The sequence below is a fragment of the Balaenoptera ricei genome, chromosome 1 (genome assembly GCF_028023285.1).
Source record: "Balaenoptera ricei isolate mBalRic1 chromosome 1, mBalRic1.hap2, whole genome shotgun sequence".
NCBI lineage: Eukaryota > Metazoa > Chordata > Mammalia > Artiodactyla > Balaenopteridae > Balaenoptera > Balaenoptera ricei.
In genome coordinates, this window is record NC_082639.1 from 145,592,104 (window position 1) to 145,609,062 (window position 16,959).

A 16,959-nucleotide genomic window follows, 5' to 3' on the forward strand; every position below is an offset into this window, starting at 1 on the left:
TTTGCCTCAGAGGCAAGAAGGGCCCCTAGCTTCCTGTCCTCTCTTAACGTCCTATTTCTTCGTGTCCTGCCCCTCCCCCAGCCACATTTTCTGTTACCTCATCAGGGGTCTCTATTTGCCAGACGCAGTGGTCAGTTTTCAGTCCTCATCTGACCTGGTCTCTCAGCAGCACTGGACACTGTTCACTACTCACTTTGCTCCACATTTTCTCCTCTTGCTTTTTGTGACACTTCCCTCACCTTGGTTTTCTTCTACTTCTCTTCTCTTAGGTCTCCTTTGATCACTTCTGTTTCTCAACCTAGGGCTTTCATGTCAGCTTTATCTATATTCTCTCCTTAGGTGAGCAAATCTCATCTTTAGGCTTCACAAGCCCCTCTGTGCTTACAACCGCAAAATCCATGTCTTCAGCCCTGACCTCGCTCTCTTGAGTACCAGCTACCTACCTGCTGTCTCCACTTGGATGGTGGGCTGGAAGCCTTCCATCTGCCCCTCCATATCCATCCTTCATCCTTCTCCACCCTGATGAGACCTGCATGTACTACATCACATGGCCACCTCCATTTGAGTGCAGGTGGTGGGAAGCACATAGGTCAGAGAGAGAGGAAGGAGGGTGAGGGCAGAGTATGTATTCCAAGGCCCCCTCTCTGTAGGGTCCTTGTGGTTTGGTGACCTTAATCAAAGTTACCAGCTCTTGGCAGGTGCCCTTCTCCAAACAGCCCTTTGTAAGAAAGTTAGAAACTATTAGGTTCTGGTAACTGCTCCCTGCACCCACCCTCTGAGGCCAAGGTTCTGGAGCCCTGCAGTTACTATTCCAGGTGCTACGCTCTACTTGTGGTTTCTCAACACTATCCCCTTCCTTCTATGGGTAGTATATTTTATTAACTCTCCTCAAGTCTTTTTTTTTTTTTTCAATTATCTATCTTTTCTTTGATGTTTTGAAATGCCATTTTTATCATGTTCTAATTTCTTAATATACTAGTATCCCATGGATTTCTAATCACTAGAAAATTATGCTTGAAAACATGCTCTCCAACGTGTGACACTGCATAGGATGGTGCTGTATATAAACATTTTAGTCAAAGTTCCCTACCATTTCTCAGAAAAGAATAGTTTGATATAAGGAAATTAAACTAAATATTAATAGGGACATAATTTTCAATTTTGTTTTGTTTTTTTGTTTTTTAATGTTTATTTATTTATTTTCTTTTTAATCATCAATTTTATACACATCAGTGTATATATGTCAATCCCAATCTCCCAATTCATCCCACCCCCCGCCGCTTTCCCCCCTTGGTGTCCATACATTTGTTCTCTACATCTGTGTCTCAATTTCCGCTCTGCAAACCAGTTCATCTGTACCATTTTCTAGGTGCCACATATATGTGTTAAAATACGATATTTGTTTTTCTCTTCCTGGCTTACTTCACTCCGTATGACAGTCTCTAGATCCATCCATGTCTCTACAAATGACCCGATTTTGTTCCTTTTTATGGCTGAGTAATATTCCATTGTATATATGTACCATGTCTTTATCCATTTGTCTGTCTATGGGTATTTAGGTTGCCTCCATGACCTGGCTATTGTAAATAGTGCTGCAGTGAACATTGGGGTGCCTGTGTCTTTTTGAATTATGGTTTTCTCTGGGTATATGCCCAGTAGTGGGATTGCTGGGTCATATGGTAGTTCTATTTTTAGTTTTTTAAGGAACCTCCATACTGTTCTCCATAGTGGCTATATCAATTTACAGTCCCACCAACAGTGTAAGAGGGTTCCCTTTTCTCCACACCCTCTCCAACATTTGTTGTTTGCAGATTTTCTCATGATGCCCATTCTAACTGGTGTGAGGTGATACCTCATTGTAGTTTTGAATTGCATTTCTCTAATAATTAGTGATGTTGAGCAGCTTTTCATCTGCTTCTTGGCCATCTGTATGTCTTCTATGGAGAAATGTCTATTTAGGTCCTCTGCCTATTTTTGGATTAGGTTGTTTGTTTTTTTAATATTGAGCTGCATGAGCTGTTTATATATTTTGGAGATTAATCCTTTGTCTGATGATTCATTTGCAAATATTTTCTCCCATTCTGAGGGTTGTCTTTTTGTCTTGTTTATGGTTTCCTTTGCTGTGCAAAAGCTTTTAAGTTTCATTAGGTCCTATTTGTTTATTTTTGTGTTTATTTATTTTTTTATTTCCATTACTCTAGGAGGTGGATCAAAAAATATCTTGCTGCGATTTATGTCAAAGAATGTTCTTCCTATGTTTTCCTCTAAGAGTTTTATAGTGTCCAGTCTTACATTTAGGTCTCTAATCCATTTTGAGTTTATTTTTGTTTATGGTGTTAGGGAGTGTTCTAATTTCATTCTTTTACATGTAGCTGTCCAGTTTTCCCAGCTCCACTTATTGAAGAGACTGTCTTTTCTCCACTGTATATCCTTGCCTCCTTTGTCAGAGATTAGTTGACCATAGGTGCGTGGGTTTATCTCTGGGCTTTCTATCCTGTTCCATTGATCTATATTTCTGTTTTTGTGGCAGTACCATATTGTCTTGATTACTATAGCTTTGTAGTATAGTCTGAAGTCAGGGAGCCTGATTCCTCCAGCTCTGTTTTTTTCCCTCAAGACTGCGTTGGCTATTCAGGATCTTTTGTGTTTCCATACAAATTTTAAGATTTTTTTGTTCTAGTTCTGTAAAAAATGCCATTGGTAATTTGATAGGGATTGCATCGAATCTGTAGATTGCTTTGGGTAGTATAGTCATTTTCACAATATTGATTCTTCTAATCCAAGAACATGGTACATCTCTCCATCTGTTGGTATCATGTTTAATTTCTTTCATCAGTGTTTTATAGTTTTCTGTATACAGGTCTTTTGTCTCCCTAGGTAGGTTTATTCCTAGGTCTTTTATTCTTTTTGTTGCAATGGTAAACGGGAGTGTTTCCATAATTTCTCTTTCAGGTTTTTCATCATTAGTGTATAGGAATGCAAGAGATTTCTGTGCATTAATTTTGTATCCTGCAACTTTACCAAATTCATTGATTAGCTCTAGTAGTTTTCTGGTGGCATCTTTAGGATTCTCTATGTATAGTATCATGTCATCTGCAAACAGTGACAGTTTTACTTCTTTTCCAATTTGGATTCCTTTTATTTCTTTTTCTTCTCTGATTGCCGTGGCTAGGACTTCCAAAATTATGTTGAATAATAGTGGTGAGAGTGAACATCCTTGTCTTGTTCCTGATCTTAGAGGAAATGCTTTCAGTTTTTCACCATTTAGAATGATGTTTGCTGTGGGTTTGTCATATATGGCCTTTATTATGTTGAAGTAGGTTCCCTCTATGCCCACTTTCTGGAGAGTTTTTATCATAAATGGGTGTTGAATTTTGTCAAAAGCTTTTTCTGCATCTATTGAGATGATCATATGGTTTTTATTCTTCAATTTGTTAATATGGTGTATCACATTGATTGATTTGCATATATTGAAGAATCCTTGCATCTCTGGGATAAATCCCACTTGATCATGGTATATGATCCTTTTAATGTGTTGTTGGATTCTGTTTGCTAGTATTTTGTTGAGGATTTTTGCATATATAGTCATCAGTGATATTGGTCTGTAATTTTCTTGTTTTGTAGTATCTTTGTCTGGTTTTGGTATCAGGGTGATGGTGGCCTCATAGAATGAGTTTGGGAGTGTTCCTTCCTCCGCAATTTTTTGGAAGAGTTTGAGAAGGATGGGTGTTAGCTCTTCTCTAAATGTTTGATAGATTCACCTGTGAAGCCATCTGGTCCTGGGCTTTTGTTTGTTGTAAGATTTTTAATCACAGTTTCAATTCCATTACTTGTGATTGGTCTGTTCATATTTTCTATTTCTTCCTGGTTCAGTCTTGGAAGGTTATACCTTTCTAAGAATTTGTCCATTTCTTCCAGGTTGTCCATTTTATTGGCATAGAGTTGCTTGTAGTAGTCTCTTAGGATGCTTTGTATTTCTGCGGTGTCTTTTGAAAGTTCTCCTTTTTCATTTCTAATTTTATTGATTTGAGTCCTCTCCCTCTTTTTCTTGATGAGTCTGGCTAATGGTTTATCAATTTTGTTTATTTTCTCAAAGAACCAGCTTTTAGTTTTACTGATCTTTGCTTCTATTTCATTTATTTCCACTCTGATCTTTATGATTTCTTTCCTTCTGCTAACTTTGGGTTTTGTTTCTTCTTCTTTGTCTAGTTCGTTTAGGTGTAAGGTTAGATTGTTTATTTGAGATTTTTCTTGTTTCTTGAGGTAGGCTTGTATAGCTATAAACTTCCCTCTTAGAACTGCTTTTGCTGCATCCCATAAGTTTTGGATCGTCGTGTTTTCATTGTCATTTGTCTCTAGGTATTTTTTTATTTCCTCTTTGATTTCTTCAGTGATCTCTTGGTTATTTAGTAACGTATTGTTTAGCCTCCATGTGTTTGTGTTTTTTACGTTTTTTTCCCTGTAATTCATTTCTAATCTCATAGCGTTGTGGTCAGAAAAGATGTGTGATATGATTTCAATTTTCTTAAATTTACTGAGGCTTGATTTGTGACCCAAGAGGTGATCTATCCTGGAGAATGTTCTGTGCACTCTTGAGAAGAAAGTATAATCTGCTGTTTTTGGATGGAATGTCCTATAAATATCAATTAAATCTATCTGGTCTATTGTGTCATTTAAAGCTTGTGTTTCCTTATTAATTTTCTGTTTGGATGATCTGTCCATTGGTGTAAGTGAGGTGTTAAAGTCCCCCACCATTATTGTGTTACTGTCGATTTCCTCTTTTAGAACTGTTAGCAGTTGCCTTATATATTGAGGTGCTCCTATGTTGGGTGCATATATATTTATAATTGTTATATCTTCTTGGATTGATCCCTCGATCATTACGTAGTGTCCTTCCTTGTCGCTTGTAACGTTCTTTATTTTAAAGTCTATTTTATCTGATATGAGTATTGCCATTCCAGCTTTCTTTTGATTTACCTTTGCATGGAATATCTTTTTCCATCCCTGCACTTTCAGTCTGTATGTGTCCCTCGGTCTGAAGTGGGTCTCTTGTAGACAGCATATAGATGGGTCTTGTTTTTGTATCCATTCAGCAAGCCTGTGTCTTTTGGTTGGAGCATTTAATCCATTCACGTTTAAGGTAATTATTGATATGTATGTTCCTATTACCATTTTCTTAATTGTTTTGGGTTTGTTTTTGTAGGTCCTTTTCTTCTCTTGTGTTTCCCACTTAGAGAAGTTCCTTTAGCATTTGTTGTAGAGCTGGTTTGGTGGTGCTGAATTCTCTTAGCTTTTGCTTGTCTGTAAAGCTTTTGATTTCTCCATCGAATCTGAATGAGATCCTTGCCTGGTAGAGTAATCTTGGTTGTAGGTTCTTCCCTTTCATCACTTTAAGTATATCATGCCACTCCCTTCTGGCTTGTAGAGTTTCTGCTGAGAAATCAGCTGTTAACCTTATGGGAGTTCCCTTGTATATTATTTGTCATTTTTCCCTTGCTGCTTTCAATAATTTTTCTTTGTCTTTAATTTTTGCCAATTTGCTTACTATGTGTCTCGGCGTGTTTCTCCTTGGGTTTATCCTGTATGGGACTCTCTGTGCTTCCTGGACTTGGGTGGCTATTTCCTTTCCCATGTTAGGGAAGTTTTCGACTATAATCTCTTCAAACATTTTCTTGGGTCCTTCCTCTCTCTCTTCTCCTTCTGGAACCCCTATAATGCGAATGTTGTCCCAGAGGTCTCTTAGGCTGTCTTCATTTCTTTTCATCCTTTTTTCTTTATTCTGTTCCACAGCAGTGAATTCCACCATTCTGTCTTCTAGGTTACTTATCCATTCTTCTGCCTCAGTTATTCTGCTATTGATTCCTTCTAGTGTATTTTTCATTTCAGTTATTGTTCATCTCTGTTTGTTTGTTCTTTAATTCTTCTAGATCTTTGTTAAACATTTCTTGCATTTTCTCGATCTTTGCCTCCATTCTTTTTCCGAGGTCCTGGATCATCTTCACTATCATTATTCTGAATTCTTTTTCTGGAAGATTGCCTATCTCCATTTCATTTAGTTGTTTTTCTGGGGTTTTATCTTGTTCCTTCATCTGCTACATAGCCCTCTGCCTTTTCATCCTGTCTGTCTTTCTGTGAATGTCTCTCCTCAAGTCGCGCTAGTTTGTGCCAAATATTTTCTGGTGTGATCTTGAATCAGATGGCTAAAGGAATGTCAAATTTAAGCAAATCCAAGCTAGATCTTTGATTTTCTCCAACCCTAACCCTGTTCCTTCCCCAGTCTTGTTCATCTCAGTAAAAACACTACCATCTACCTAGTTGCTTAAGCTAAAATCGGAGGCTTATCCTTGACTCTTCTCTCTTTCATTTCCCAGGAGCAATCAGTCAGCAGGTATTGCTGGTTCTCAAATCTGAGCACTCTTTACCACTTTCACTGCCACCACCCTGGTCTACGCCGCTGCCATCTTTCACCTGAAATAGCCTCCTAATTTGTCTCCATGCTTCACTCTGCTCTCCTGCAACCCATTCTCCATACAGCAGCCAGAATAATACTTTAAAAGTGTAAATCAGATCTCATCACTTAAAAAAACCCCTAATAGCATCTCACTGTACTTTAAACCCATTTTCCTTACTGTGACCTACATGGTTGTCTCTTACTGCTTCCACGAGCTTATCTTGGTTTTCTGGAACATTCTTCTCTTGGGTATTATCATGGTTTGTTTCTTGTGTCTTTTCCATTGTCATCCCAAATGTCTCCTCTTACAGAGGCTTTTCTCTAACCACCCAATATAAAGTAGCCCTCACCCTGTCTCTCTGTCATGGTTTCTGTTTTGTTTAACTTTTTTATGTGTGTCGCTCTCTGAAGTAATCTTGTTTATTTATATGTCTGTGAACTGGTCTCCCTCAGTTGCTGCATAAGCTTTGTGAGAGCAGAGACCTCATCCCCCCTGTTCACCACATCACCCTGATAACCTAGAGCCGTGTCTGTAGATGCTCAGTTAGTATTTGTGGGATGAGTAAATGAAGAAACCTCTGTTTCTCCAAAAAGTTTAGGTAATTCAGGCCCAGTCGGCTACAAAGATACCAAGAACACAACTTGAGCTAATAATAGTGGGAAAGTGGAAAAAGAAGGATAAAGAGCAGTGAGTTTAATACAGTGGAAGGAACCCTGAATTCTACCTCTGTCTCTTTTGCTATTAGCTCTTTGGTTGTGGGCAAGTTTCTCAACCTGGCTGTTCCCTTAGTTGTAATAGAAGCGAGTGGCAAATGACGATCTCCAAGTTCTCTCCTGTGCCAGCTGACACTGCTCAAACAAGGATGAGCACATGCCTTTTATTTTTTAAGAGAATGATCCTGCCCACCCTGTGGTATAAGAAATGTATGGTATCAACAGTCATCTTTCATTTTTCTCAGTATTATCGGAAAAAACAAACATAGATGAATGTACCAGCCCTTGGGACTGGAAAGGTTAATAAACCTGAGCTGGACTCCTTTACAAAGCACTCCTAGTGCATGATTTCAGTTAATCCTCAAAACAACTGAAGCGAAGGAGGCAAAACAGGTGCTAACTTTCTAATAAGGAAATGGAGATGTGTCCAAGGTCACTCACCATGCCAGGACTGCAGCCCAGGTCCTCTGCTCTCCTAGGCTGGTGCCATGTCCACTGCCCCACGTTGCCTTGCATCTGATGGTTATTCCAGACTGTTTGTAACCAGTAGCACTAGGAACATCTAAGGCCTTTCTTTCATAACATCACATTGTCTCATGCGCAGGTAAAAGATGTGAGCTCTGTGATGACGGCTACTTTGGAGACCCTCTGGGTAGAAACGGCCCTGTGAGGCTTTGCCGCCTGTGCCAGTGCAATGACAACATCGATCCCAACGCAGTTGGAAATTGCAATCGCTTGACGGGAGAATGCCTGAAGTGCATCTATAACACGGCTGGCTTCTACTGTGACCGGTGCAAAGACGGATTTTTTGGAAATCCCCTGGCTCCCAATCCAGCAGACAAGTGCAAAGGTAATCGGCCATCGGCCAGATTCTGTCACAGTTATATTCATTCGTTCTGAGAGTCATTGCACGGTCTCTTTAAATGTTTACAGTTGTTTGGTCGAATGCAGCACTGTTCAATAGAAATATAGTGCAAACCACTTATGTAATTTAAATTTCTCTAGTAGACACAGTACAGTAAAGAGAAACAGGTGAAATTAATTTTAACAATATATTTTATTTAACCTAACCTATCTAACATATTATCATCTCAACAAGTAATCAGTAAAAAATTTCTGAGATGTATGTTCTTTTCCACACCAAGTCTCCGAAGTCCAGTGTGTGTTTCACAGTAACAGCACGTCTCAGTTCAGACCAGCCACATTTCAAGTGCTCAGTAGCCACCGGTGACCAGTGGCTACTGTACTGGATAACGCAAATCTAAAGAATCTATTTGTGTCGTTTATACTTGAGTATTTCTCTCAGATGATTTGCATCTTTTGCTGTCTCTGTCTTCCTGCCTTAGCCTGCGACTGCAACCCCTATGGGACCGTGAAGCAGCAGAGCAGCTGTAACCCTGTGACCGGGCAGTGTGAGTGTCTGCCTCACGTGACTGGCCGGGACTGTGGAGCGTGTGACCCTGGATTCTACAACCTGCAGAGCGGGCAGGGCTGTGAGAGGTAAGATGGCGGCTGCCTTTGGTTCAAGTGACCTTTGCTTTTTTATTGTCAGAGATGAATTTTTATAAGTTATGGTTCATAGTTGGCTTGGCTTTGTTCAGGAATTATTTGAGTGCCTAAAACAGGCAAGACACCCTTTCGAGGCAATACTGGAGAGTTGTAATTAAGTAATGAGAGAAAAGAGTGGAATGCAGTGGCCCCAGCTGTGTCAGTGTCACCTGAGCAACATTTTTTTAACAATACAAATTATATGGTCCTTTCTGAGATGCTTAGAATCAGACCTTCAAGGGTTGCAGTTGCTTGGGAATTCCTGTTTTCAAACCTCCTATTCAGCGCCCATGTGGTGCCAGATTGGAGAGCCATGGGTAGTAGTTTTAGTAGTGAAATAAAAGTATTTGTGTGGGTTAGGTTAGAAAAAGAAGTTCTGAATAGAACTCATGAAAATTACTTGAACCTCAGGTTTTCATAACCCTTAACGTCTGTCATAACAGCCCTTAACGTTCTGTTTTCTAATACAAATTACATCAGTCCTATGCTGAAAGGAACAAAAAAGAAAGGTTTGCCTAAAGTCTGTTTTTCTTACCTGAGAAATGTCATGTGTTCATTTTCAGGTGTGACTGCCATGCTTTGGGTTCCACCAATGGGCAGTGTGACATCCACAATGGCCAGTGTGAGTGCCAGCCTGGCATCACCGGTCAGCACTGCGAGCGCTGTGAGGTCAACCACTTTGGGTTTGGACCTGAAGGCTGTAAACGTAAGGGGCGTTGGTGGCAAAGTCTCGTCTCATTCCAGTTAGAACTGTTAGTCCAGAAAGGACTTTGACAGCCTCAGTGTAGCCACATGGCTCACAGTCAGGGCTGTGCCCAAATCATCATAGATGCTTTATTCAAGAAATATTATCCATTTTTCAAAACTCAGAGGACCGAGAGCCTCTCTAGTTTCTTTGCAACCACCCTCTTTATGTCTTCTTTTACAGTGTTTCTGATTCTTCCTTTTTCTAGTCTTTAATTTTCCCAGATGATTACCCTTTGGTTACCGAGCCTTCCCCATGCTTGATGAAACTTTTTAATTGATCACCTTCTTAGTGCAGAAAATGAAACAGTGAGGGATTCTGCTCAGACGTGTTTGTTGACTTACTGGCTCAGTTGCTTCCCACCCTTGGGGCCCTTTTGGTGCGGTTACATGTGCACATCTGCTGCTCCTTGGCATAAACACTTGCTTGGAATTAGGCCGCGGAACAGTTTGGGTTTTTGCTTTCTGAATTCCTTCATTTCTCCTGTGGAATGTAGCATAAGTCATTGACTCCGTTTAGAGAACAAAATGAGTAAACAAACTATAAAATAATGGAAAATAAACATTAGCATTTGGGTTTTCTAGTTCCTTAGTGAGAGCAAAACAGTGGAGAGATGAAGGTAGAGATAAATTCTCGCAGTGCACAAAAAGGGCACTTTCTATAATAGACTAATTTCTATAATTATTCAGTCACATGAAATGTGCCCCCTCCAAAAGATGCTCACTTTGAAATTTACTGTTGTTTTAAAAATGTCTGGCTTCTCTGCTAAGCAGGCAGGCTTAACCATTTCAATTCTCCTAAATCAGCCTGTTCTTCACAAAGCGTCTAATTATAATGATAGTACAGTTGGCTTATTGATATCAATGTGAGTTAGAAGAAAATGCACTCTTCCTTCTTTTCCTTATTACGTACCCTTTTCCCTTTATTCTGCAGCCTGTGACTGTCATCCTGAGGGGACTCTTTCCCTCCAGTGCAAAGATGATGGTCTCTGTGAATGCAAAGAAGGCTTTGTGGGGAATCGCTGTGACCAGTGTGAAGAGAACTATTTCTACAATCGGTCTTGGCCTGGCTGCCAGGAGTGTCCCGCTTGTTACCAGCTGGTAAAGGATAAGGTCAGCTGTCGGCAGTGCACGCGTTCATTCACTCAGCACACTTCGAATGGGCGCGTGCTATGCTCTAAGCTCTAGAGGAAAAATGGTGCACAAAATAGATACAGTCCCTGTTCTCAAAGACTCAAGTGCCAGTTGGGAGACAGATAATAAAAATTAAAGAAATACTAACTGAGATAAGCGCAAGAAAGAATACAAACAGAGAATAACTGGGGAGAAACTACTTTATATAGAGCCTCTATGGAAACTCACTTAAGGTGAGATCTTAAGGATAAGAAAGAGCAAACCAAAGGAGACGTGGTGGGTAGGCTGTTCCAGGCAGAGGGAACGTGGGGGTACAAAGGCCTCAAAGCTGGAGGGTGTCTGGAGCCTGCTGAGTGAGGAAGGAGTGGTTTGTGATAAGACTGGAAAGGTTGGTAGAGACAGCTTACGTTGCACCGTGTTGACCAGAGTAAGGAATTCAGATTTGATTCCAAATCCAGTGGGAACGCACTAATGAGTTTTAAGCTGGGAAATCCAGTTTGTATTTTAAGAACAACACTCTGCTGTGTGAAGATTGATGGTTAGGAGTGGGGCAAAAGGGGAAGCCTAGATTGAATTGGATAAATATTATATTTGTGTTCGGCAGGGCAGGGTATAAGAGAGGGTAAGGTTAGGGAAAGAGAAGAATCAAGGATGGATCTTGGGTTTTTTGCTTAAGGTAGTTGTAGGCATTACTTACTGAGATGGCGATGACTCAGAGAATACATATTTAAGAGAAAAAATCAAGGGTGGAGTTTTGGATATTAAGTTGAGAATACCTGTCAGAGAGCCAAGTGGGGATATCAGATAGGTAGTCTCAAACACAAGGGAGAGGTCAGAACTGGAGAATCATCAGCATGTAGAGTTTAACGTCAAAGGAATCAACCAGTTTTTCTTTTGAAGCCAGAGAAATGAGGAAAAACTACCCATGTTACCTACTTAAAAGTATACATACATGGAGTGTATAGACCTTCATATTTATAGAGCAGCGGTCCCCAACCTTTTTGGCACCAGGGACCAGTTTCGTGGAAGACAGTTTTTCCGTGGACAGGGTGTGTGGGGGGCGGTGATGGCGCAGGCGGTGACGCGAGCCGTGGAGAGCGATGGAGAGCGGCAGATGAAGCTTCGCTCGCTCGCCCGCCGCTCACCTCCTGCTGTGTGGCCCGGTTCCGAGCAGGCCGCGGACTGCTACCGGTCTACAGCCTGGGGGTTGGGCACCCCTGTTCTAGAGTACCCCCTTTGATTATTGTTCCTGCAGGAAGTACAGTCGAGTTCTTCAGGAATGTCTGTACACCCTACCTTTCCCTTTTCTTCCTCCATTATGCTTAGGTTGCTGATCATCGAGCAAAACTCCAGGAATTAGAGAATCTCATTGCAAACCTTGGAACTGGGGACGAGATGGTGACGGATCAAGCCTTTGAGGATAGACTAAAGGAAGCAGAGAGAGAGGTGACTGACCTCCTTCGTGAGGCCCAGGATGTCAAAGGTACACACGATTAAACAAGTGGGTAATTTCTGTAAGATGGTCCGTCTTTAGATGTAGCTCCTAATGCAAGGTTAAGTAGTATGGTTTTATAAAATTCTTTCTCTATTTTTAAACTCTGTTTAGAATATGAATTATTTTATTTTTTATACATGTAGAAAAGAACCTGTCAATGTTTTAAGATACACTAAGCAGAAATAGTTCTCCCAGCACATGAAAAACTGTTAGATGTTAAAATCCAAGCATTTTATAAATCCTGCTATCAAGATGCTCACCACTGGGCTGAAGTCACTTTTGTTTTGGAGTTTTCCATCACTGAGACACAGATGCTCATCAGATACTCATAGTAAATGTGCATTAACGTTGATACACCCGGGACCACAATGATCAACTTCCCTACTGATGATGTTTCCATCTGGAGTTAGAGAAGTCCTCTCGTCAGAGTACAGGTCAACAAAAACTAAATATATTGCTTATTTCTTATTGTAAATGTCCCTAAGATTTTATAAAATTACTGAAGTAGAGAAGGAAGAAATTGGATGTATCTGGTCTGGGCCAGTTTGTTTAATTTTTATTAGGACAGTCCAAAAATTGTTCTATGAGGTAAATTTTTAGAAACTGAAAAACAAAATGAGAGGTCAAAAACGTATGTGTTTTGTTTCAGTTGTTACATTTTAAGTCTTAAACATAGATTAAGAAGAATTTATATGTTTCCTGTTCTGTATAAACAATGGTGGTTTTTTTAGGCTGTTCATTTTCAAATTTGGACACGTTTTTTTTCCATTAATGTATTCTCTTGTAACAGCAAATTCGCATCTGTCCTGCCATATCCGTTGAAGAACTGAACATGGGGTGATCATTCTTAAGTGCCAGTCAGTCAGCCTGAGAGGTGGGGTGTGGCAGGCAGCTCTGGTGCCAGCAGCACCAGCACATGGGCATGGTCAAGGGGCGGGAAGGGGAGGTCAGCCAGCACTGCCACTCATTCAGGCTCCACACCTTGGTGCAGCCCCAGTTACATCTGGCTCTTTTTGGCCACAATGGCTACATACTTTCCTCTGCCCAAGCAGGTGATTCTGTGGGACAGAAGCTCTGATAGGAGCCATGGCCACCATACCCTCCCTTGAGCCACCTGAAAGCTGGGGAGCATAACGGGCTGCTTCTGGTAGCTTTGGGAGCACCACAGGGAGGCTAGAGTTAAAATCCACTCCCACTAAATCCTGATTCATGGAGTTCCTGGCTGACCTTTCCTACTTAGGTTCAAACTAGCCAAGAATAAAAATATCTTCAAAATGATTTACCCTTTCAGACTCTCCCTAAGTGTTCATTTGTAGTTAAACTTGTGTTTATTCTGCAGTTTGAAGGGAGATTATATGGTGCAATTAGGTCTTGCAATTGGACACTTGGAATTAGAGGGCTTTGAAGTGATCCACTTAGGTTATTTGTTCCCTTTTTGGGATACTATTGTTTCTCTAAAGAACTGGCCAGAGAGATCGGTATCTGTTTCCTTTTTGAAGTTCTAAAGGGAAGGGGCTTCTATAACTTCATTAGCCAATGAAGCCAATGCTTAACGCTTCCTAAATCTAAATGATTTTCTATGATTTCAGCTTGTTTTTATATTTTGTATTTTCTTAAGAATCTTTGGATTATCAAAGAATTGTTTTAAGTAATCATCCGAGCAGGGCCATTTTGTATAGTTAGATGAGATGTTTTGCAGGCCACCAGCTTTGCATGTGTATTGATTGGGTGGCCCTGCTTGTAAGCTGCTATTTTTCCAAACCTGTATTCATCTTTGTTGATCTTAACTTTGGCTTCTCATCTCTTTTACATTCCTTGGAAAATTTAGATGCCAACACTAGCACCATGCAGAAATAAGAACTGGTCAATTTTGAATAGGATTGACTTAATGGTTCCTGTATATTATAATATAACTTCATGACATGTGAGAATTGTAATAACGTCAGAATTGTCTTTGCATGGGCTTATATTGATTGATTGATTGATTAGGACACAGGTATGAGGTTTAAATTGAATGGGCATAATTAATAGAGAACAATTTGAAGAACTTTTCAAAAGCAGAGATCAATTTGAAAGAAATTACATGGATGTGCCAGGCAGTGGGAGGTGGCAGCAAGAGTCTATTTAGTTTAAAATACAAAATAATTTTAACGTGCCATATTTCAACATCAGTTTTGAACCGAGTTTTTTCCTAGTTTAGAAAAATGTCCAGCTCTCAGGGCTGGTAGTGCTTTTAACAACATTGTATTTTTATGATTCAGTCTTGCATGTGCTGGAATATCAAAATCTTTCCTTCATCAGACATTTTTCGAGTGTCTTCTCTTTGCCAATCATTGTGTAAGACTGGGGATACAGTGTTGAGTAAGAATGAGGGACTCATAGTCAAGTGGGAGAGACAGTGTGTTAATCTCCAGTTAACCCACTTGGAGACCGTAGATGAATGTAACATTGGCGCTACTGCTGGGCACAGTGAAGACTGACCAGCTCTGCCAATGGACTTAGGGAAACTTGTCAGAAAGATGCTATGTTTGGAAGAGTAAGGATAAGAGCAGCGCCTCAGATTTCACGTGAGATGATATGTGTTCCCCTCCACAACCCCGCTTCAGATAATTTATGGACTTTCTTCTGCACTGTGATTGCAGATGTAGACCAAAATTTGATGGATCGCCTCCAGAGAGTGAATAACACCTTATTCAGCCAAATTAGCCGTTTACAGAATATCCGGAATACCATTGAAGAGACCGGAAACTTGGCTGAACAAGCATGTGCCCGGGTAGAAAGCACAGAGCAGTTGATTGAAATCGCATCCAGAGAACTTGAGAAAGCAAAAGTTGCCATTGCCAATGTGGTGAGTGACTGGGAAGGTCTGAGGTGGGGCTGAGGGAGTCCCTTGGCTTTTACTGGTAGTGGAATGCTTCTTCAGCTCAATTGACTCCTTGTATCTTTTTATTTGTCTTCAAGCATGGAGCAAGAAAGCCACATTGCTCATAGTTGCCATGAAATAGTTATCACAAACTGGATTAAAACCAAAAGACATCTGGATCCTTTCTCTAGCTGTGTTCCTTCTGTGGCACTAGGCAATTTAATGTTCCTTTTTTTTTTTTTTTTTTTTTAATATTTATTTATTTATTTGGCTGTGCCAGGTCTTAGTTGCAGCATGCAGGATCTTGGCTGCCGCATGCGGGATCTTTTAGTTACAGCATGCGGGCTCTTAGTGGCAGCATGCAGGATCTAGTTCCCTAACCAGGGATCGAACCCAGGCCCCCTGCATTGGGAGCATGGAATCTTAACCACTGGGCCACCAGGGAAGTCCCTGAACTTCCTTTATTCTCTGCTGAAAATAGAAATAATAATCTGCAATCAAGGATGCTGATGTTAACTGAAGATCTCTGAAATTAAGAAGAGACGTTCTTTCTCTAAATAACGCTAGTGAAAATTTAGTTTTGACACTTGCTTTATTAAATTTAAATAATTCATTCCTTTGAGATTAGTGCTTTGTTTATTTCCTCTCTAGTCAATCACTCAGCCAGAATCTACAGGGGACCCAAACAACATGACTCTTTTGGCGGATGAGGCACGAAAGCTTGCTGAACGGTAACCTCCAGCTCCCTCTTTAATGGTTAAGTTATGGCTTTCATCGCGGTACGCACACGTTGTTTCGTCCTATCCCCACACACACTTCCCATGTAACCCACTTTTGCAAAGTTTGCTCTCGTTTCTAAAATGCTATTAGCTACATGTACTCTTTGCTTCCCTTTACTTTGAAATTAGAATATTTACTTTGAATATTAGAATATGATGGTTTGGAGGGAAATTATATTTGCACATCTAAGGAAAACTGTAACATTTTTTAGATTTTTAATTTTGAAACCTTAAAGTTAATAGATAATTAAGCTCAGTAGAATTTAGTTATTTTTTTAAATTTTTAAATTTTCAACAAAAATGTTTAATTTTCAAGTTTCAATAGAAAACATTTACTAACCCATAGTACATGTGAAAATCAGAAACAGACCATTTCATTCCTGATTAAATGTTAGGTAATTTCTTAAGAAGACTTTAAATGCAGAAGGCATCAAGTGAAAACATTTTTTTAAAAATAAAATTGCTAAAATGTAGGCTCCGTGAGGGCAGGTGTTTTTGTGTGCTTTATTCACTGCTGAAGTCCCAATGCTTAAAGCAATGTCTGGCATATAGTAAGTACTCAATAAATGTTTATCAAATACATTGCAGAGCAGCTAGTAGACCTCATAGGTACAGGGTGCTTAAATAAGCCTGATGTTAGAATTTTAGCCTCAATGTCTGAGCAGTTACATTGGCTTCCTGCTTTACCATATGTGCTCTCTTTCTGTTCTTTGTAAATATGTGTGATCTGTTGTAATTTAGCTCATAGAACATTCATGGTTTCAGAGCTGAATTTTCTGATTAGAAGAAGACAGCTGAAAACATTGTAGAAAACTCCCGAGAAAAGTAGGTCTTGGAAATTAATTGTGGTGTACTTCATGCATGAATTTTGAAGGAAAGTTTATCATATCAAAAAGAATGGGCATGTATTGCAGTGTGACAATGTAATATGAAATTTTAGAGTTGAAAAAACCTTAGCAGTTACCCAGCTAAAATGCGTTATTTGTCTGGAGTCCCTGTTGACATGTTCCTTGTTGAGTTGCTCTTCCTGGCCTGTAACTAGGTTGCCTGTGAGAAATCTGAATAGTCAAAGTTGCTTCAGGACTATGCAGTAACAGAACCAGAGTAGCAATTAAAGATGAGGTCGGTCTGGGATTTGTGTTTATGACTAGAGAAATGAGTTCTTGCTGGTATACACAGTTTCATATATAAATACCCTTAAATAATTATATTTAAAAGTAATTTTTAAGAA

At 39.9% G+C, this 16,959-nt stretch overlaps 1 protein-coding gene across 1 annotated transcript in view; it reads left to right on the forward strand.

The window, feature by feature from the left end:
* The window catches only part of LAMC1 (laminin subunit gamma 1), a 124,053-nt gene that overhangs the window by 94,620 nt on the left and 12,474 nt on the right, over nucleotides 1-16,959 (forward strand). Inside the window, exons 14-20 of the mRNA XM_059937610.1 lie at nucleotides 7,770-8,015; nucleotides 8,512-8,665; nucleotides 9,277-9,419; nucleotides 10,392-10,570; nucleotides 11,918-12,074; nucleotides 14,729-14,934; nucleotides 15,601-15,680. Coding sequence (XP_059793593.1) covers nucleotides 7,770-8,015; nucleotides 8,512-8,665; nucleotides 9,277-9,419; nucleotides 10,392-10,570; nucleotides 11,918-12,074; nucleotides 14,729-14,934; nucleotides 15,601-15,680 — 1,165 coding nt within the window. The remainder of the gene's footprint in view (nucleotides 1-7,769; nucleotides 8,016-8,511; nucleotides 8,666-9,276; nucleotides 9,420-10,391; nucleotides 10,571-11,917; nucleotides 12,075-14,728; nucleotides 14,935-15,600; nucleotides 15,681-16,959) is intronic.